General features: G+C 39.2%; 1 protein-coding gene across 1 annotated transcript in view; it reads right to left on the reverse strand.

The window, feature by feature from the left end:
- Nep5 (M13 family metallopeptidase neprilysin 5) overlaps window positions 1–22,556 on the reverse strand; it is an 81,501-nt gene that overhangs the window by 32,917 nt on the left and 26,028 nt on the right. Inside the window, exon 3 of the mRNA XM_072297551.1 lies at window positions 8,184–8,284. Coding sequence (XP_072153652.1) covers window positions 8,184–8,284 — 101 coding nt within the window. The remainder of the gene's footprint in view (window positions 1–8,183; window positions 8,285–22,556) is intronic.

The raw sequence follows: 22,556 nt of genomic DNA on the forward strand, positions 1-22,556 counted from the left end.
ACAGCCTTGCTGTGTGCAGTGGCGTGGCGTGCTTTGCGATCTATCAATAATTCCCCATTTGAAGCTGTGGTAAATAATCGAATATTAAGGTGTTCGGTGCGAACACCCTGTTTATCGATACTTTTCCATAGGTTTAAATGGTCGATCGATCTATAAATCGCAAGGCACGCCACGCCACTGGCTGTGTGGAAACATGAAAACGTCAATATCGGCTCAACTATTGTGCGTTTCTTACACTTCTAACAACTCAGGGTGGGAAGGAACACTGATTATTCACTATCCTGCAAAAATAGCGCGATTTGATTCAGGTAGACTCCTGGTTTTCTCGAGAGCGGAAAATTCCAATTTTTCGTAACATACCCAAAATATGAAAGGTTCAAATAAGTACCACTGTCGGGAGTTGATTTCAGAAATTTTCGTCGCGCACATTGTGTTTTACGTGAAATATTGAGGAGGGTTCATATGAACCGCGTTTAGCAGAAAGGAACAAAGCCACATCAGCCATTGCCAAATTTAATCGGACAATTTATCTTTTTACAAGAGAACGTTCATGCGGTTTCCTTTGAACATTTTAAGGATTTTGCTTCGTATTTTGCAGAAAGTTTACTGAAATTTGCACACAAATCCGCACAATCGTTTTTGTGGAAAAAATAAATTGGCCGGTTCAATTTGTCAATAACTGATGTGGGTTGGTTCCTTTCTGTTTAACGTGGTCCATATATGATAATGCTTAAATTTGTACCTCGTCTGATTGTCCATTTCATTTTCTCACTTTCCGCCTACTCTGCCGTGCTAAGCAAGAACGCCGTAAATCCAACAAGATTTTCCCTCGTTGTTTGGAACTTAACACTTTATAAAATAAAAACCGTGTTACTCACGCGCCTCGAACTTTCAGGTTAAGTTTTTGATAGTATTTGCGAAAGAATTCTGTAAAAACATTGTCCCGAGGTACACAAGTTTTTCTGCTATTATACATTGTTTCCAAAAAATGTAAAATTGCGTTTACGGCGTTTTTGCGTTGCGCGGCAGTACTCCCAGCCCCGTTATTGAGAAGAGCTTCAATGAACGTACACACATTCGGTAAGACTATACAGAGCGCTGCATAAGTGCCGAAGAGATGGAGCATATCACCCCGTATCCACGATGAACGGTTCTGAAATGCTAGACGCACGGACGCGGTCGGCGACGAGACGATTACGCAAGAAAACCCGCGACTGAGCCGATTGATGTGCCGGGGTGCGCGCGCCCCGGCGCCGCCGGTACCGGAAACCGGAGAAAACGGACCGGAGGATCGGAAGTGGAGGAAAGCCGGGGAGACCTTGCAACCTTCGATGAATGGTTCCCAGCATCGAGAGCGCTGGGCCACGGTTTCACAAGCGGCGCGCGACGCCATGTCAACCGCGCGCGGAGAAGCTGCGATCGAGGGTGCAATAGAGTCACTTTATACTGAGAGTTAAGACAACGTGAATCCATTTCTGATTGGTTACCGAATTTTAGGCCTCCACGGTTTCACAAATGGGAATAAAGATTACATGTTCACCGATTGCAAAGATTATAATCTGGAATGGACCGAGGAATTACGGGTTCACTGGTAAAAAAAAACCTCTTGGACCAATGCCGCGGTGCATTGACTTAAGAGTGCAGTTTCTTGTCGCCGGATTTAAGAGTATTGAACTCTTGTTTCAAGCGGATTTTGCATTGAAACTAGAGTCCAAACTCTTAAATCCGGCGACAAGAAACTGCACTTTTGAACCAAGAGGTTTTTTTTACCATTGATTTGACAAGGAACAAATGGAATGTTAGAAAGAACGGAGAAAGGAATTTGAGAATGGGCCGATCAAAGATTAAGAAAAACGTTCAATTTGTGTAATCTTTGTTCCCGTTTGTGACTTCGTGAGGGGGTGTTGTCTTAACTCGCAGTATAAAGGGACTCTCGGGTGCAGTAAATGATATATCATGTTAGCAAAGAGATTGGTTAAGCCGTTTTCGCAATTGATTTTCTTTGTGAAACGAAACCTTTCCTTGAACGAAGTGACTGAGTCAGTTAAACAGGGAAAATATTTGAACAAAATGAGTGGGCTATCGGGGGGCAGTAAGTGCACGGAATTGGGCATTAATGAAACAGGATCTGACTAGTTTTTGGTAGACAAAGCGATTGACGAAGAAAACAATGGAGAAATTGAGTAATCTTATGGTTGGGGTCGGGTAGTTGCAATGGAAAAAGATGGTATAAGTCATAGCCACACAGGTGGTAAAATAGTCTACACTATTTTGCGGGGGAAACAATGCCAAAAAGTTCAAAACTCTCAATTAGAGTCAAAAATTTAGAGCATGACAGCGTTGCGATGCCGTCTGGATTTTGCGAAATGCTAATCTTGGCTCGTTGACGAGGAAGTGATCTACTGAGATGGTCTGAAAAGACCCAAAACGTTGTAGATCTCTCGGTGAGATATCGACTCAATATTCCAATGTAAGCAGCCTGAGCTGAACACTCCCTTCTCAGTCTTGCACTAGCATTCATTGGAGCTCAAATTGTTTTACTCTAACTGAAATTTTTAAATTTTTGGCTCTGGATTCGCCGAAAAATAGTGGGGACCCAGAAATATTTTACCACCTTGTTCCATAAAGTTCGGGCCATATTTTTTGGGACTTTTTTTCTCGTTAAGGGCTAACTAATACGGCGAACTGCGAGAAACACTATACCAAGTCCATCATTCCCTCCTTGGTCCGTAACAATCACCCATTACAAGCATTGGGATCGCTCGATTTTCCATTTTTGTCCTCCTTGTGTATCCCTTTGTCTATCAATTTGCACCAATGGATGAATCCGTCCATTGCAATATGCATCAGCGATGGGAATCCCCTTATTAGCAATAGGCAGTTTAAAATCACTGTACCGGATTGCGCAGTAGTTGCCTTCGCACGATCAAGTCTGTGTCGCGCGCTGTCTGTAAAACCGTGGCTTCACCTCGGCTTCGAATCGTCAGCTAACCTTGCGCTGATAGGCGGTGCATTTGCAGGCCGGGCTTGGCTTTCTTTTATTATCGCTCCTTTTTTCTCTTATCAGCACGCGGAAAAGCCGCACACAGAAGAGGGATGTTTACCGTACCCAAAAACATCTGAGAGGTTTCAAAAACAAATTCCCGTGTTTGCAATGGGGCACTACATGAAGTATATTATGAGCTAAACTTCCGCGCTAAGGAAGAGTACCGTAAGAGCATCCGAACGATGCCGGATTTCTTTTCAGGAAAAGTTAAAAATATTCCTCCTTGAAATTTACGGATAAACTAGACGCAGTTGCGAGCAAAAGTTGAAGGGATTTTTTTTCGAATTTCTGTAGAATTTTTCGTTGGTCGTCTTCAGAAGTTTGAAAGTATCTCAAAAATATTTCCTGCAATACTTTCACTTTTCCTCAGTAAATGAAAAAGTCAATCCGGTTGGTAAATGGAAGATGATATTTAGTTTATTATTTATTGAAAGGGGACGTTCCGACACAAAACTGAGTCATTTTCAGCCGGAAAATAAATTTAAATTGAAAAATATCGAAAAAATCATATAAAAATTATGATTTTTGTTTTTCTTGGATCTCGGCCACCCTTATGTAGGTCTCGGGTTTCTAATCGATATTTTTTAATTTTCAATGTATTTTCCGACAGCAAATGACTCAGTTTCGAGTGGAAACGTCTCGGGTTTTTAGTGTTGAATTTTAGCCTTTTTTCCAGTTCTCCTTCTTGTTTTCTTCCGGTAAGTTAGCTTTCTTCGTTTACATACAAATTTGCAGAGAAACCGTACCCTTCCTGAATTTTAACTCTTCAGCTAATTTCCCAGCCGAGTTCAGTCAAATCCCTCGATTATTTTGCAACGCTGCGCCTGGCTCGGCGGGGTCTGACGTCCTAGATACTGAATGGCTTTTCTTCGGGGCGATCTTGACCCGCGCGACCGTGGCACAGTCGGCCGGGGCCCCCGACCTCGCTCTCGGATTCGCCCCGTCTCCGGTTAGTTCGTTCGCATTGATTCGGGATTCGGGTCCGACCGCCACTGGACCGTGTCCCGGAAAACTCCTCCGCTCTCGCGTCTCCTCACCTCCTAACCATGAACCATATTACGTCAAATCGGAAAATCATCCTTCTACTCTCGGAGTATGCTTCCTATCCTGGGAGGAGACGAAGGGGACGCCCATTGAAAGGGTGGCGACAGGGGGCTTTAGGAGGAACACTGGGAAAAAAACACATTGGATCTAGAGTCCAGACTCTTGAAAACATTGCCAAGAAAAAGGACTCTTGATTCAATCAGATTTAAGCTTAAATCAAAAGGAAATCCGCTCAAATTAAAAGGCTTGGTTCTTGGTTTAAGCTTAAATCTGACTGAGTCGAGAGTATTTTTTCTTTTCGATGTTTTAAAGAGTCTGGACTCTAGATCCAATGTGGGGTTTTTTTCTAGCAAATGAGGGAGTGCCAACTGGCCAACCTCCTGAAGGGCTTTGGAAGGATAGAGGACTTTGACGGCTGAGTGTCGCAGAGGATTAACGGAGATTTCGTCCAATGGAAAAATGTCCATTGGGGGGGGGGGGACTTTTAGAGGGGACGTTATACCGGTTCAACAGTGGCTCATGGAGACAGATTTAATTTGGGACTTACAGTCATAAAATAAAAACACCATAGCTTTTGGAACTCTTAAAATTATTTCCCGATGACTTTATCAAAAGTGAGCGAAGGTGTTATTTTAAGGCGTGAGGATGGCAACGTCTCCAAACTCCGACTGCCCTGAAATACAGAGAATGCTTTCACAGTATCAGGACTAATAATTATTCTCAGCGTCCAGCTAATTTATATGCCCATTTCCGATTCTAATATGCTAAGAGGTAATCAAAAATTTTGTACTTCCATGAAAAATCACTCGTCGATTGTATACTAAATATATAATTCGAGTGCAGAACTTCAGAGACAACAAAAACAAGATTCGTTATGAACACTTGTTTGTCCTCTGATCCTTAAGCCAATCGCTAATCGAAGAATCATCGCACAGCCAGCATCGTGTTACAGTTACATGTAACAGCAATCGCCTCACATTCACATGGTATCGTCTCACTCTTTAAACAACTGAAACGCCTTCAATTTTACGCCAATGCAACACAGCTAGCCAAGCAGGTTAAATTGCGTTCGAACAGGCGTTACCTCCAACGTCACGTCAAGCCGATCTACAGAGATCAAGTCTGTGAATACGGTATCATTTTATTTCAGCGAGTGAATTATTTTTCCCTCCTCACCCCCCTCTCACCCTTCCCCCTCTTCCCATCTCTTCTATATCCTGTGTTCTTTAGTGCTAAGAAAAATCCTGAGGTGAATATTTCGGTGAGTTAAAACAAATCACAAGAGTTCCCGATGTTTAAATAGCTGTGGACATAGCTGAACAATCTCAATTGAACTAAATTTTTCGATAAGGAATTATAATATTTTCGGCTCATTTTAGAAATAACTTATGTCTCATAGTTTCTCTGAGGAAATGGGTGTTTTTACAGATGAGTCCGAAATAGTGGCTCCTAGATGCAGTCATTTTATAATGTAGAGCTTTATTCTCATCCTTTTTGTTTGATCAACAATTCTAGTTAGTAATTGAGATCACGTGCAACCAAAATTTCGTTCTATTCCCGCGTGGTTTGACTTAAATACGCAACAAATCGAAGTCATCAAGCTAAAAATAACAAGAATCACACATCAAACCAAGTAAGTGTATCGGACCTGTCAACGGAAAATTGAGAGATGTAGGCGGGAAATGTTATCGGAGGAGGAAAAAATAGCATGTAACAGTTGATTAAACTGCTGAGCAATTCCTTCATTGCAATAATTGATTGATGAGTGCGATTCATGAGTCGTATCCCGTCGCAACATTCGATAAACGGTGCATGCCTTGACGAGTAAGCGGTTTGCGGCGCGCAGTTCAATTAGTTTATCGAATCCATTCATTCAGTTCCATTCATTTGCCAATGAAGAAGGAACAATGATAGTATACATTGATGGGCGATGGAACCAGCGGAAAAACGCGTCTCTTGATTATACTGTTCGAAAATGCACGCTGTTGTTTTATTTTTCTTTTATTTTCATAGGAAAATATTCAGATGTTTTTGCAAGTATCTCTAAGAGGATATACATTTTTTTAAATGAAAAAGGGCATATTTTAAGGCAGATTGGGTCCCGGTTTGGTTTGAAATCGTAAGACTGTTTTGTCTCAAAACGTTCCTGAACGTTCAAGAACAATGCTCGACATTTTAGTTTCAATAATTTTTGCAAATTAAGGTCCTTGAACCGTGGACGATCTTTGTATTAGTTATTTTAAAGAGACGGTACAGTAGTAACCAGTGTTTGAAACTCACCTTTGAGTTTTAGGAGCCATGTTGCGCATCAAGCCCGATTTTTAGGCACCATCTAAGATTTTTTAGGGGCCAAATTGACATTTTGCCTATGTATTACGGCGCATTCAGTGAAAAGTTAGACGCAAGATTTTTTCGTAACAGAACTAGTAAGTAACTGTAACTTGGGGAAGACAAAAGCACTAAGAATGAAATCGTGAAGAATAGAAAAAGCAAGCTTTCACTTGTAGTGCTGAAAATTCTGAGTTTTTCCAATTCAAATAAATTTGTTTTTCTTTCTTTATGTGAATTCCTGTGAAAATCCAGATTTCTTGGGGGCAATTATCAGGGGCCACGATGGCGCAAAGCCTTCATTTTTAGGCGCCGTGGCCGATTTTTTAGGTGCATTTGGCGCGTTGACGCCTGTGAGTTTCGAACACTGGTACAAGTAAAACATGTTTATTGCTCAATATGACGGCGGTGCCGTTTTGATTTAGTGTGACAGTGGCGGCCCTTTTGCAAGATTGTTTCTTTTATTGTCACTCATTGATTGGTGGTGAATGGTTTGTATTAGTTACTGCCTATGTTGCCAGAACTTAAAGTCACCAAAGAGAGAGTGTAAGTTCAAAACTGACCTTGTGTTATTTTAACATACAATTTTGTTGAATGGAAAATGTTTAAATATAATATAAACCTAATACAACCTATAATACAAACCTATAACCTATTTACAACCTAAACTTCGGCCGAAGAAGCCACCATTCGCACAATACAGCACTAAATGGTCGTGCTAAGGCAGAACGCCGTATCGAGAGTTGCCAATTTTCCCTGGATGAAACACGTATTTTTGAGGAAAGTTATGCATATTTTTCATTAAAATTTTCGGATGTTTTATAGATGAAATTGCGGACAAAACGGTCTAAAAAATTAGAAGAAAAATGTTACTGACTTTCCCCATAAGTTCGTGTTTAATCCGAGCAAATTGGCAAAGCCTGAAGGTTCATACGGCGGTCTTCCTTAGCACGGCAGTAAACAAATCTCTCTAGCGGGAGAACATTCTATGATACGAAAAATGCTCTTGGGGTCACACTTCGCTTTGTCAAGTTTGCGCAGTTTTCTTGCTTCGCACGAGCGGCGAATTAATGTGTCGGACGTGAAGACATAGAAACTGTACGAAATCATTTCGCGAAACAACATTCATTTACGGTAGCGACGATGCCTACGTGCTCAAATCTGGAGATTTTTACATGACATATCGTCATTTCCCATACGAATAAAACCTGACTACATTTCAACTCAGCAAATGTCTGCTCGCAAATTGCGGCTCACGGAGAAAAATCTAGCGATTCGCGACTAAAAATTTCATCAATTTAATGCCTAATCATTCCTTTGATTTCTTCGCCAAAATCAACAAAATTGGGCAGAGATTGCATACTCATTTTCTTGTAAATAAATCGAATTTTTTGGGTCGGTTTTGCAACTTCGCAATTATGTTCCTTTGTCTGAAAAACGACGATTACGCCAATTTGAGTAGTTTTAAAAGTGAAAAAAGTTACAGCACGAAAAATGCACCACTTGTTCCATTCACTCCAAAAGCACATCGGATAAAACATGTGAAATATAATTTTCTCATTTAGTTACGCACAAGTAACTATTTGATATTTTTGCAATCTTTCTTCTTCTTCTTTTTCAGCCAGTCCAGTGTTTTGTTGGGTCGATGTTTTCAAATACATCGCAAAAAACTCGTGGCTCTCATTGGATAACTCTAACTGCGATAATCCATGACACAAAAATGAACAAGAAGGATTTGGTAAGGAAATAATAATTTGGTACTTACATTGGTAACATATTAAAACTAGTCCTAGGCATAATAGAAAACAGACTGTCCCAAGGATGCAAACAAGCCGCCTGTCCAAAACGGTTGAATTTTTCTTCAACCTAAAACAAACCGAATTAGAATTTCGTTAGTTTTTTCTTACAAACAGCGAATACGCGAATACATTTCATGAATCCATTCAGAAGTTCAAACCAGAAACACACATACCTCGATTTCTGACATTTTTGTTGGAAAATAACTTATCTTTAAAACTTGCGGTACATTTTAAAAAGCAGAGCCGATTTTCTCGTGAGCAATATGCAACCGGGTATTGATGACTCGTGTTGAATAATGTGCATCGCCATTGCAATGTTTCAGAAGTCTAGATTATTTGCTATTTACTGCGCATTCAATCCCTTTTTTGCCATTTTATGTCGTTCTAGAAACACGCTTTTGTTTGTTGTCCCATTCTCAAATACGAACGAGCACATTGGAACTAAGAGGGCAAGAAAATCCACTTCAGTTTTTTCCGCAGGCAACACGAACATCCATCGAACATGAATAGTTAGACGTAAGAGAGAATATTAAGCGTGTATCGCGCCTTCAGATTTTTGCATATGCAATACAGGCATCCATCAAGTACGAATAGTTGCATCCAGCCGCTAATATTAGAAAGCATTCCACCAGCATTGTCTGGCCGTCCCAGTCCTTGATTGAAGAAAAAGAGGTGGAAGATGAAGGACATGGGGGCAAGAAAGGAAGGTGAAGATGGTGAAAATGGAGAAAAAGTAGTAGAAGTATTGAAATGAGTTTATTTATAAGAGGTGCCTTAAATCGGAGGCCATTTACACCTTTGGAAAAATTATCATAAACGAGTTCACAAATACAGTGTTTTACAGAGAAGATACGGAAAAATAAGAAGAAGGAAATAGAGGACGAAGAGGAGGAATAATCACAGGAATGACAGGAAGAGAAAGAAAGAAAAGAATGGGAAGCGGAGAAAAGACAAGAATAAAAATAGTAAGAGAAAGAAGAAAAAGAAAAAAGGCGATAGGGTAAAAGAAGAAAAAGAGTGTTAAGAAGAGGAGGAATGAAAAGAAGAGAAAAAAGAAGAAGAGGAGAAAATGGAAGAAAGGAAAAAGAAGAAGGAAAGAGAAAGAAGAAGGAAGGAGAAAGAAGAAGAAAGGAGAACGAAGAAAGAAGAAGAAAATGAGGAAGAATAAGAAAAGGAGGAGAAAAACGGAAAGGCGGAGAAAAAAGAAAAAGAGAAAGAAGAAGAGGAAAAGGAGAAAGAAGATGAGGGAAAATAAAATCGTTTCATTTTTCATCTTTTTTCAAACTATCAGACGCAGACTCACGTCTGTCAGTCTAGGGTTGAAGTGGGTTGATTCCTGAAGGTTGATCTCGAAACCTAATCTTATTTCAGGAAGCATTGATCGAGAGAGGATCTGGTTTATTGGATTGCAATCTGACATTCTCAAGAGCGGCATCTTCAAGGGAGTGCAGCTCATTGCATCGCTCCTCTGACGTAAGGGCGTACCTCTAATTCCACATGAGCGCTGAAACGCGTAGGGTTGTGCGGCGCCCAGGGCTCACGTGGACATTCAGAAACGTCCTTTCGTCAGAGAGGTTACGATTGACATGACGGTTCCGATGCAACGCGCGCGGGAGCCGGGAATCAGTGCAAATGGATCAGCGGCGTCACTCGGCCGTTTGATACTGCTCAATAAACTGTGCGCTAGCAAAATGCTAATTCTAGTGCTGCCGAAGACGCTGGTCTCCGATGCGTTTGCTTGCAAGAGATACCTATATGTGATCGCAGTTTTAATGCGAGTGTTATACCGCAAAATTCATGTGGACTGTTTACTCAATCGTGGGTTCTCATTTAAATAGAGGGCTACTTCCCCTGAGCACTTTGCGGTCCAACCCCTTCAAAGCACTCAGCACTTGAGGCGTTTTGCGTTTTGCGTTACTCCTATTAAATTATATAATAGAGTGATCACTGGAAAAAACACATTGGATCTAGAGTCCAGACTCTTAAAAACATCGACAAGAAAAAATACTCATGATTCAATCAGATTTAAGCTTGAATCAAGAACCAAGCCTCTTAATTTGAGCGGATTTCCTTTTGATTTAAGCTTATCAAGAGTCTGGACTCTAGATCCAATGTGTTTTTTTTTCCAGTGATATTTGTTAATCCTCATTTAAATGTTGAGCCATCGGGATACTATCATGTTCAAACTAAACCGGACGTCAAAGGGGAGGCCTTAAACTTTGAAGAGACTGCTTTTCGTGACTCTTCTCCTTTCTTTCTCCTCAGATTCAAGCGTCCGATGCGTGGCCGATCTTTTCATCTTTTGATGGATGAGCATGATTTTCAGGATTGGTCAATTAGCACCTCCAATTCAATGAGCACTTTGGAACGGCGATCGGCTACAAAGTTGCGATTCGTGAAGCGTTTATTTATAGGTATGCATCTCCTCATTACCAACCTCCCTCTCTCTCTCCCACAATTAACCAACGCAAGATCACATGAATGGCACACATGCCACCGAAGCATCAAGTTGAATGCCGATCACCACACGACAATGAAATCGTGCGCTGTTGCCTATTTTGGCGGACGCGGCCGAGATCTACAGCGATTGGGGAGTTTTAGATCAATGGACCACCACACAAAGTAGGACTTAGTGCATGTGTTGATACTCAAAATTTTCACTTCAAATACGATTCCCGAAAGAAGAATCACTGAAATTAACTGCGAACCCAGAAATGAATGTTTTCATTCAGCATTGAAAAATATGAATAACTTTCTTTGCGTCAAATCGCACACTTGAATGGTTTTGGCAAACTTGGAAGCTTTTAGCTCTTTAAGCAGGAGTTTTTTAGTATATTATTCATAAACGATAAAACAATCAATTGAAATAAAGTGAATTACATCTAAAAAAGTTGATTTTTGACTTCAGTAAAATCCCCATGCATTAATTTCATTTCATATGATTTGCAAACAAAATATGAGTTGGGGTGTTTTTTTTTTAGATAAAATATATTTTAATTTATTCTTTATTAATTCAACTTAACTTAATAATCCAATCTCTGTAAACCTAGATCGAGGAAAATGCAACATCGATATTAAATAAATAAACATACGAAGCTAGTCGCATCGTAAGACAACTGTTACAACATCTTTCTTACTTATTCCACGATAAAACCATTAAAATGTCAACTCGATCAAATCAGAACTGCGTAAGAGCTCAACGCTGATTGTACGTCTGCTTTCGATTACCCTTGCTTGAGTTAGTGGTATAAAATATTTATCACCACAAACATCTGCAAAGAATGCTGATGATAAAAATAAAATAGCAATTTTTCAAAGTGTAACGTAAGTATCTGTAATTTGATAGGATATCATTAACTTGCCTTTAAATTATTACCTGAGGAAATAAGGAAAACATGCTGTGCAGTTGCAATGTACGATTACAATGTTGTTATGAGTCAATATTGTTAACCAATTTATTTGGTTGGAGTTTATCATATTTTTTACCGTAATTCTATCCATCGGTAAGCAATTCGTTTAATATACATTAGTAAAAAGTACTATCCATGTTCTGGGTGCTAAAAGGTATAGCACTTTTTTAAAGTTTTTTCCTCTGGATAAAATGATATTTGAATATTTTGTTCTTGCTTTTTCTTCTCTATTTGCCAGCAAGAAGGTATTCGTGAAAAATTTTAAAAAAATGTGAAAATCTTAAAAAAAAAAAAAAAAAAAAAAAAAAAAAAAAAAAAAAAACAGACTAAGGCTGAATAAAGTATTAACACCACAATCAAAAGATAAGTTATTTACGTTATTGTAATAAAAATATTAAAAATGTGTAGCTGTGTAACAAAACGATCAATGCGTTCCTCTCGTACAAGATATTTTATGACTCACGTTTAATGCATAGTACGCATAATTATTTTCTGTGGAATCATCACCACTTTCTTTATACGGGAATGAAATATACATTAACTTTATTTGAAACTCCCTCATTCTAGCTCACTAATCCGCTGTTTCCTTCTGCGGATGAAGGAGTGATTCAATCAGGTAAACACCCTGTGAAAGACTGCAGCTCACATCCCTCAAGGCCGCGCTGAATAAATTTGGCATGATTTCGCACGATGAATCTCGCACCTATGACATAACGTGGTTGTTTTGCCGAAAATGATCGACGCTCCTACATGAATTTGACCCGAGAAACGACATTCACAACACGAATTTGCAAATAAGAGATGGATTACGTAGTAACCAATTTTATGGCTTCCGAAGACAACGTTGCTATCTGATACAACGAATGTTTCGATTCTCCGATGGGGTGTATTGCAAAGCCAACATATTTTTCTGGATAGGTGGAGACTGTCAAAAAAATGACACTCCGATAGGAATTACAGGGATGTGAATGTCGAGAAATCTCCCTCTCAAGTCTTGAAACATTTATGGTAATTCCCCTCAAAGAAAATAAGCTACTCCATTTTCCCTGTGGACTAATATTCATGTCGGAGACTTTAGCTTAGACGGGCCGAACTTTACGCTGATTTTGGTTAACAAGTAGCTATTCACGCCGTATCGTTGTACATCTTCGTTAGAAGGCGAAGTATTGTTTTATGCTCGTTGACATTATGAGCTGTGATTAGTATCCTACTTTTTTCCGTCTTCTGTTCAAAGATAATGTTGCATTAGTGGAATTCACGTGTTTTTTACAAAACTTATTAAGGCTCTCTTTCTCTTAGAAACCCTGCGGCAACCCTGAGAAAAATAAGAGTAGTTAAACTGTTGCGAGATCTCTGCTTATCAAAAATTATACTTAATTTTTGTCTCGCTGGAAATGTGAAATTGATTACTTTATTGTGTTTTATTTAAATGCACTGATCCGGATTTTGGAATACTTTACATTTTAAATTTCTTCAGACTTAAAATAAGAGTAGCCAAGAGTAGAGTATGGGAGTAGTGTCCCGTCCATTTGACCGTCTAAAGAGACAGTCAAGTGGATATTATAGTTTATTCAGTTAAAAAGAACTATTTGCAGATGAAGTATGTACATAGAACAGAATTATTAAACGCGAAAATCCTATGAACATAGTTCATTTTAATTCAACTGATCATACGGTTATTTTTAGCAAAAATAAGCCCGAATGAATCTTACAATCCATATGTCGTCTCCTCTTGCGAATATAAAATACAACGGTATGAAGTAGGAAAGTTATATGGGGCAGCATGTTAATTTCATTTTACGCCGAAATTTGCGCGTAGCCAGTCATATTTCACGTCATTTATGGAAGGCGTTCTTGAGATAACTATTCGACCACGGGTGTTGCACATATTGCCGCTAGCTGAAATTGAAGGCGCGTTACACTGCAACGATGACACGACCACGCTGCCATGCTAATGAAGAACGCCGTACGAACCTTCTGACGTTGCCAAAGTTCCCTCGATAAAAACCGAATTTACTGGAAAAATTGCGAATATAGTTTTCTAAAACTGTCAGACAATTGTTTACGCAATTCAATCTAAAATATCTGATTTCAAGGAAAAATATGCATGAATGTTGTCAAAAATACATGTTTTATCAAGGAAAATTCGGCAACTCTCGAAGGTTCGTACGGCGTTTTCCCTTAGCACGGCAGAACGCTACTCTGGCTAGCGCGGCGTTAATAACGCGACTTGTAACTTTGCTAATGGAAAAAACAACATGAATTAGTTTTATAAATAGAAAAACTATGTTACCTTGCATTTGGTTGCTCGTGGGTCGTCCAGTTCCCTGGATATATTACGTTATGTGCAAATTTCAGAATAGAAACCACCATATGGCTTGGGTGAAGTCAATCGCGTCACATAGTTAAGACGTAAAATGATGAGAACTACACAAAACTTTTTAGAAACACCGAAAGAAGTGTAGTTGATTTAACATTCTGGATGTAAAAATAGTGTGCAAAAACTTATAACATGCTTATTTACTTGTTACAGCAGTTACTTTAGATATGCCAAGATGTAAAACTAACTGCTGTGGAGGGTAATTCAGCATTTTATAAGTTTTTGCACACTCTTTTTACATCCAGAATGTTAGATCACCTTCACTTTTTTTCGGTGAACCTTTTATTAGAGTCCAGAAGAAGTATTTTTTAAAAATTTACCCTTCGGTACTAAATTTACCGGATGTATCTTACGTGTCGGTATATTTTATCTGATAAATCTAGAGATAAAATTTCAAGGAAATGGACATGGGACTTTCCGAGTGGAAAATTTCATTGAAACAATTTTTCCCTTTCCGTAACATTTTTCACTACAGTTCAAAACGATCTTAGAGATCGGTATGAATACTATAAATTCTCAAACTTTACCTCTAAATCTGATTTAGGGATTCACTTAAATCATGTTTAAAAAGACAGCCGTGCGTGTTCCCGTTCGCGTGTTCTTGGTTACTCTCGACATTCAACAATCAAATGGACGTAGTTATGCTAAAAGGAACTATGTTACACGCAAACCCTATGCACATAGTTTTTTTCAGCATAAATGCGTCCAAATGTTTCAATTGGGCGTATATATGTCAAACGGAACTATGTGCATTATGATATGAGCCCTGTTATGCATATACTCTTATGGGCCTCAGGGCTCATGTTCTAATGCACATAGCTCCGTTTGGCAGAAATACGTTCAATTGACAGACGAAGCTACAGACAAAGAGGGTAAATGGAAGATGAAGTGCTCCTATCGGTTAAAACGGGTGGTTGTAATAGACTAAGGGAAAAAATAATTGACCAACTACAGGGTCCCCCGTGGGTTCTTAGTTAGATTATTACTTAATTTCTTAATCGCGTCCACTTCCTTCCACCAAGAATATAGCTTTAGTTTCCCTTTTCCCTCTTTGTCTATCGCTTTATTGATCAAATTCAATCATCAGCCTGCAATGGAATGAATCAATGGGAGAAGTCGGATACAAAGTGAGCACTCTAAACGGTATATTTTCATCAATATGAAACAAAGAGGTTTAAAAGTGGACTCATTGATATCCTTCCACAAATTTCTTGATGGGGTGCCCCTCTTCAATATCGATGGCAAAATCGCGAAACCACGTATCTTCGTTTGCGACGTTGCAGATTTCACTTTTTCTTTGGAAAACCAGTCAACGTAATTCCTTGAAACCTTCCTTTGAATTGATTCTTCTGTTGGCAGAATATTCCACATGAATTTCAATTCACCGAAAAAAAAGTGAAGTCAATTCAACATTTTGGATGTAAAGGAAGTATGGGAGAACTTATAAAATGCTGAATAACCCGCCAGAGCAGTTACTTTAGCACTGCCAAGATGTAAAAGTTGTAGCGGGTGATTTAGCATTTTATAATCTTCCACACTTCGTTTACATCAAGCATCTTAAATTAACATTGTTTTTTTCGGTGAAGCTTTAAAGTTTGCTTGATCCCCTTCGAAAAAAGAAATTACCAATGTACAGTTTGAAACATCGCAATAAAATACGTATTTCGCACAATGGTTCTTGATACGTGATGATATGGACATCAAAGGTTTGCAGTATCAGTCGAAAATTTCATGCACTGGAAAAAAAAACACATGGGATCTAGAGTCCGGACTCTTAAAAACATCGACAAGAAAAAATACTCTTGATTCAATCAGATTTGAGCTTAAATCAAGAATCAAGCCTCTTAATTGGAGCAGATTCCCTTTTGATTTAAGCTTAAATCTGATTGAATTAAAAAACCTTTTTCTTGTCAATGTTTTCAAGAGTCTGGACTCTAGATCCAATGTGGTTTTTTTTCCCCAGTGTGCCCGACCTCTCCCAAAGGCTCGTTTCCATGTGCGACGCGACGATGAGATAGCGCGAGGCGCCAAGATTCACTTTTCACGGAGATAAGGTTCGGGTAAACAAGAATTGATTATCGCGAGCGGCTCTCTTCTGCGCGACCTTGACTTTATTGCCCGGGATGCGTCACACTTTCACCCTCTAGACACCGCGCCGTCGCGCCGCGCCGCGACGTCGCACACCTCACTGCGCATGCGCCACCCGACGCGTAACAGTATCAGTAATGGAGTTGCCGCTACAATTTAATGGCTACCTCGGTGTCTTCATTCATACTCGGTGTTATGACCAGAGCTCGTTGTTTCCCTGACGAAAGAGCGTATCGGCCTATAAATCGTCATTTTTCGGAGGCAAGAACGTAAAACCATTAGAAGGTTATAAAATTGATTTGAACAATTCAATTTTTTACAAAAACTAATTGCGGTGGACGCACAGGTCGTAAGACAGTATGTTGGAGTTTTTTGCCAATGTGCGTGGAAAATGCAGCATAAAGCTGAATACCTCAATACAGAGGGGAAAAAGCTCGTATGAGCACAATTTTCCCTCTAACAGATATGCTGTTTGGTGCAACACTAGTTACTTCAGCATTATGCTGAGCTTTTAACGCCCGTTGGCAAAAAATCCAACATACTGTCAATTTCTTTACGAAAATATGCTTGTGAAATTTATCCCCAAAATATTTCTGATTTTTGCATTTGGGATCAGAGTAAAACTCAGGAAAATTTTCATTCAGAAATGCCCAAGCCTCTCCTCGTAAAAACGCAATTCGCGGGGGGAATTTTGGTAACATTGAAGTGTAGTAACGATTCTCTTCGAAGACAACGACGAAACTTTGTCAAATGTCCCCTATCAAATTGCATTTTTGCCAGGAGGATCTCCGTTATTTCTGAAAGATAATTCCGTCGAATTTTCTTCTGATCACGTGCAAAATCTGAAAAGCTCGGACAGAAATTGCACAGGTCCTTTTTTCAAAAATTTTAAACTGTTTTAGTCAATTTCGCAACTCTGAAATTGAATTACGCTCATTGGTTCGGAATACGACGAGTTTTGCGATCGGTTCTACCAGAGACAAAAAGGGACCCTCCTCCAGTATTTGGCGACAGGGAGAGCACCTTGGAAGGAAAAATTTGGACATCGCATAGTAGATCGAGTCAATCAGAGAGGTCGGACAAGAAATTTTTGACTAAAACTGTACATTTTGCTGTATAATTCGTCAAATTTTGAAATTTAAGGGGTGCCTCCGAAAGAAAATTTTACGAGAAAACCAATGAAACCACTTTTAGAACCTCAAAGTTCTGTCTAAACGGAGTTGTAAGCTTTCGATGTTTCCAAATTTTGTCCGACATCTCCTATTGACTCAATTCACTGTGCGTCGGAGAAGCTACACCTGCTGATTGTCTTGGTTATGGACCGATCCGTATATTTACTGTCGTTCCTCGAACAGTTCAAATTGATCCTGAAAGTTAAGTACGTTAACTTCCGTACACCCTGTATGCTCCCAAAATGTTCTCTTTCAATCGCCAGGCTTATCAGTGCAGTGGTAAAGACGCCTTGCCACTTGTACTACAAGTCCCGGGTTCGATTCCTCGCAATGACATGCATGTTTTCATTGTGCAGGCCTGGCAATGGAAATAAGTGTGTCTCGAGGCTGGCTATTTCAATTCTATAATATTTCAGAATATATAATTCAATTCTATGATTCAATTCATAAGACTATATATTTCACAGAAGTTGAATTTGGTACAATCTTTGATACCTACACCACAGACTTTGATCGTTAATCGCCGCGTTAATCTCCTGAATTAGAGAAGTAAGAGAAAGACGTTAAAAAAAAACTCCTCGAGTTAACTTCTCAATTCAGGGGTTCCTGTAAATAAAACAAATATGGGCTGGGGAGTTAACCCTGAAAGTATCCAGGAACTCTTTTTGTACCAAAATCTTTTGAAGATTTCTGGAAAGAAACAAGACAACTATTTTTACTCCAAAACTTGATCGATTTTCCCTGAAATTGATATTGAGTTCTGAGAAAAAGAGAGAGTTGAAATGAAACCTGTTTTTTACCAAAATATTAGGAAATTTACGTAAATTCTGTAAAAATAAATTCTTGAACTTTTTGTTTCGACTGGTCTTTTTTAATACTATATTTTTTGTAAAATGAGGTTCCTTTTTGAATGAAAAAGCTGCAATTGAAATTGAACTGCAACATTTTTTATTGATTTTTGCTAAAAATGGTATTGACTTTGAGGAAAATTCAGAGGCCTGGACGGAGTAGCCTCAGCATACGCGCTTACTACTGTTTCTGTCTTGCAATTTTTCAGGTTCTCGGACTACGTTCTATTTTTCTTAGAGAAGACCAACCAAAATATCTCCCTGGAATTTTCTGTGATTATGTTTGGACGAGTGAAGAAAATTCTCAGCAAATTTTAGAAAAAACTCGCGGCCAGTCATCTTTAAAAAAAATAAAACTCGAGCGGAAATTTACAACGCCGCATTCGGAGACACGCATTTTCCGACTTTGAGCGAATCGTTTAGTGCCGGTACAGATTCACCTCAACTTGGGTCATTTTCACTGAGCACTCGGAATCTATTACATCATGGGCACGCTTTGCCGTGCCCTCGAGAAAACTATGACGTCACGATCGGGGTCGTGGGGCCGGAAAAACCGGTTTCTGGCGCCGGAAACGGAAAAGACGCGGCGGCGACCCGGGCGGCGGCTCGCGGTTCACTGTCGCGGGCTCTGATTTCGGCGCGGGCGGGCGGGCGGGCGGCGACATCGCACGGCAACGGCGTCGCGACGTCCAACGACGTCCTGCCCGGTCGTCATGACGACACACGTAAATCCACTGCCCAAAAAGAAAAACGCGCGCCTCGGCAATTGGATTATTCATACGCCTATTGTTAAGCATACTCCTCATCTGACCCGTATATCACCCTCTTCCCTTGTTGCCGTTCTACGTAAACAAATCGTCACCTCCTGGACAAAGCATCACAAGCGTCATGTGACGTTTCAAAATTTCAGCCTCCTTTTTATTATTTTCCAAAGAAATTTCACGACGAAGCTGTCGGAAAATTTCGCTGAATTTCCTTCGTGGTGCCGATAAAATTCACAGATTCAACCAACAATTTCTCTGTAAAAAAATAAAATGGCGGCGGATATTTTGAAACGTCCCATGGCGCTTGTGATACTTTGGCCGGAAGGTGACGACGTGACGTTTAAACGTTTTCGCCGCCTTTTTATTATTTTACAGAGAGATTGTTCAACGAAGCTGTCCGAAAATTTCACTTAATTTAGTTCTGCCGATAAAATTCTGTGAGAATTTCAAACAGCTTTAACCAGTAATCTCTCTCGGGCTGGTTTTAAGGATCTCTCTGAGCTTAGTAGCAGGAAATACAGGAGGCTGCACTGCAGTCCCATATGCCTTTTTAGCGAAAAATTCCTCAATTGAGGACATAGATAAAGATGAGAAGACGAAAGAATTCATATTGAACATCAAATGTTTTCAATTCAGGTGACTGAATAAGAATTCTCTGGGGATTGAGAGTATTTTTCTATCGATTTTCCTGATGGTATTACCGAAAGTTCAATCTTAAGCATTTGAAACTTCAAAAGGAAAAATGCACAACTTCTCTTGAAAATAAATGTTAGATCGGAGGAATGTTGGCAACACCCGAAAACTTATACGGCTTTTTTTCTTAGCACCACGGTAAAATGCTTGCTCTCCATTTTCTTTGATGACGTAACCTTCTTAGTATGAATACGTCTAGAATGAATATGTGGAGCACAAAGGTTCAATCTGGAACGGGCTTATTCGAAGTTGAATTCGTCCCTCAGTTAAAAATACAATATTGTCCAAAAAACCAAAGTCCACAAAAGTTCGAATTTAAGTACCTAATACCGGAGCTTAGAGAGTAGTTCTGCCGACATTTTGACTCAAGAAACGTCCAAAATTATGGAACCGAAGCGAAGTTGTGAGGGTTTTAAATTCGCTGTTCAAAGAATGCATTCTCGAGAAAAAAAGGAGCATTTAGGACATCTACAGAGGTAGGTAGATACGCTTTTTATCACCGATTTACTTAAAAATGGTGCAGCTGATGGAAAAAAGTCATTTGGCCAGTGTTAAAGAGAAAGAAATCAAAGCCACATCAGCTATTGCTAAATTTAACTGGGCAATTTTATAATTTTACGAGAGAACATTTTTGCGGATTTCTTTGAAAATGTTAAAAAATTTGGTCGAACTACGGAAAAAATGCACTAAAATTTGCACGAAAATCTGTAGTACAAACGTTTTTGTATTAAAAATTAAAGTGTCTAGTTAAGTTTGACAATATTTGATGTGGCTTGGCTCCTTTCTGCTAAACGCAGTCCATTTAACATAAAGTGTTTGAAATTATAGGTATTTTTTGAGTTGAGCCAATAGAGAATTTGCAAACGTCTGAAATTTGATGAATTCCGTGTTCAAGTGGAAATTAATGAGTAAATTGAACACGAGGATATCCTTGGTTCAGGAATTATACAATTATTGGAGAGGATATGAAAACATGATCTAATCCGCTAAAATACATGTGTTTAAATGCCTCCAGATGACGTCACAAGGCGGTGTATTTTCTCACTTTTAAATCTATTTTTATACTATTTTCCTTATCAGTAAAAAATCATAAAAAAATACTGTGAAATCAGCTCTTATAGCGATGAAGCAATAAAACATTTGCATGCAAATTCTCCATTACAAGAAAAGGGAACGGACGTTGTGATCCATTTTTCATTCTTTAAATTTCGGATTTTGCTGTAATGCTTTTTTTCTCTCCATGAACTAACCGAGAGAAAAGTAGTGAAAAGATATGCTCGGTAATGCCTCCAAGCTGACCACGAGGCGTCTTGAAGCTAATCGGTGATTGGCAGGTCTCGAGGAGTTGACAGCAATAAATAATTCGGCGCGACTTTTGTGGTCGCATGCCACGTTGGAGCGGTGAAAGTCAAGGGTTTTACAACGAGAAAATCGAACCGTGAAAGTCAAGGGTCGCATGAAGAAAAGCTCAAGAAAACTGACCTTCCTGTGCATGCGGAAAAGTGCTCTCTTGTTCGCTCGAAATTAAAATGACCCATTTTTCAACCAGAAAATTGGGGGACTGTGTGCCTTGAAGGAAGATCAAAGATAATTTGTGAGCTACGTCCATATCGAGTTGCGTGTCTGCAGTGAGGGATATTTCAGAGTCGAGTTGAAAGTTCCGCCTTCAGTTTTGCACATGTCGTCGGCAAACAGTCAAATTAAGCGTTTTATCGAATGCCTAGGCAAATAGTAAAATATTCTTACCCAGATTGAAATTCGGATTTTTTTGCTACTTTTAGACAAAGTTATTCATCCATCATGTAAAAATGAAATCTCTGCGCAGATTTGCCCTATAGAATAGTATTTTAAATGGTTTTCAACTTCTGAACAAACATTCGTGTTGAAATGATTCAAACGAGGAAAGAATAAAACAGCACTTTAAAAAACAAAGATATGCAGATACATCATTTACTAATTTAGTAAAATACAATAAAAACTCTGATAATAATCACTTTTTTTAAATTCCACGAAATTGTTTTTTAAAAAACTCCAACAGAACCGCCTGCTTTATAAGCCATAAATCAAAAATTGCATACGTCAGATAAAACAATACCGATTATAATGATTCCAAACAAATTAAGAGGAATGACATTTTTTTTTATTTTCCTCAAAACCTCGCACTGTGTCATTGGCGTCTTCAATAAATAAACCCTTATTCGAATTTAAAAATAAAAATCCCGATGAAAATAATCACACCATCAGAGTGGTATTCTGATGATGAGGCAGCGTCCTTTCGCGGTTTGTAGAGGATTTTAATATGATGCAATCAACGTCAAAATTTCAAATTTTATTTGAGATCAACATCATAAAATTGATAAATTGGAGGGAAGCTTGTAATATAGACGTCCCTTAGAAAACACATTCACAATAACCACTTCACCTTGTTTCAGAAGACAGAATGCCAAAATGTTTCCGGCAACGGGCCAACTCAATTAAGATTAAGTCAAAACTAATTCAGAACGTTTTTGATCTATTTTCCAGATGTCTTTTGATGATATAATAGAAAAATGAATTAATTTAAACACTTTTGATCATGTGCGCGCACAAGAGGGACGATTCGGTAGCGTTTAATGTCGCCGCTGCTAATTCTCAAACAGACGCCGGAGCGCGCGATCGCATTAATTACTTTCTGACCTGAATGAGCAATTTTACGTCCACTTAAAGAGTGATAAAACCGCGCCGAGAAAGAAATTGACTAAAGCCGCTAAAACTGACACAAATTTGAATGGCGCCACACGCGAAAGGGAAGTACACTCAAGTAATTGGAACTGTCCGGTGTCATGTAAGCCCGAAATCCACCCGGCACGCAGTGGATCGAGTCAAGCGGAGAGGCCGGACTTGAAATTTTTGACTATAACTGCAAATTTTGATGTTTATTTTGTCGCATTTCAAATTTCAAGGGGCGTTATTGGAAGACAGCTTAATGAGTAAACCACTGTTAA

The sequence above is a fragment of the Bemisia tabaci genome, chromosome 3, assembly GCF_918797505.1.
Source record: "Bemisia tabaci chromosome 3, PGI_BMITA_v3".
NCBI classification, from domain to species: domain Eukaryota; kingdom Metazoa; phylum Arthropoda; class Insecta; order Hemiptera; family Aleyrodidae; genus Bemisia; species Bemisia tabaci.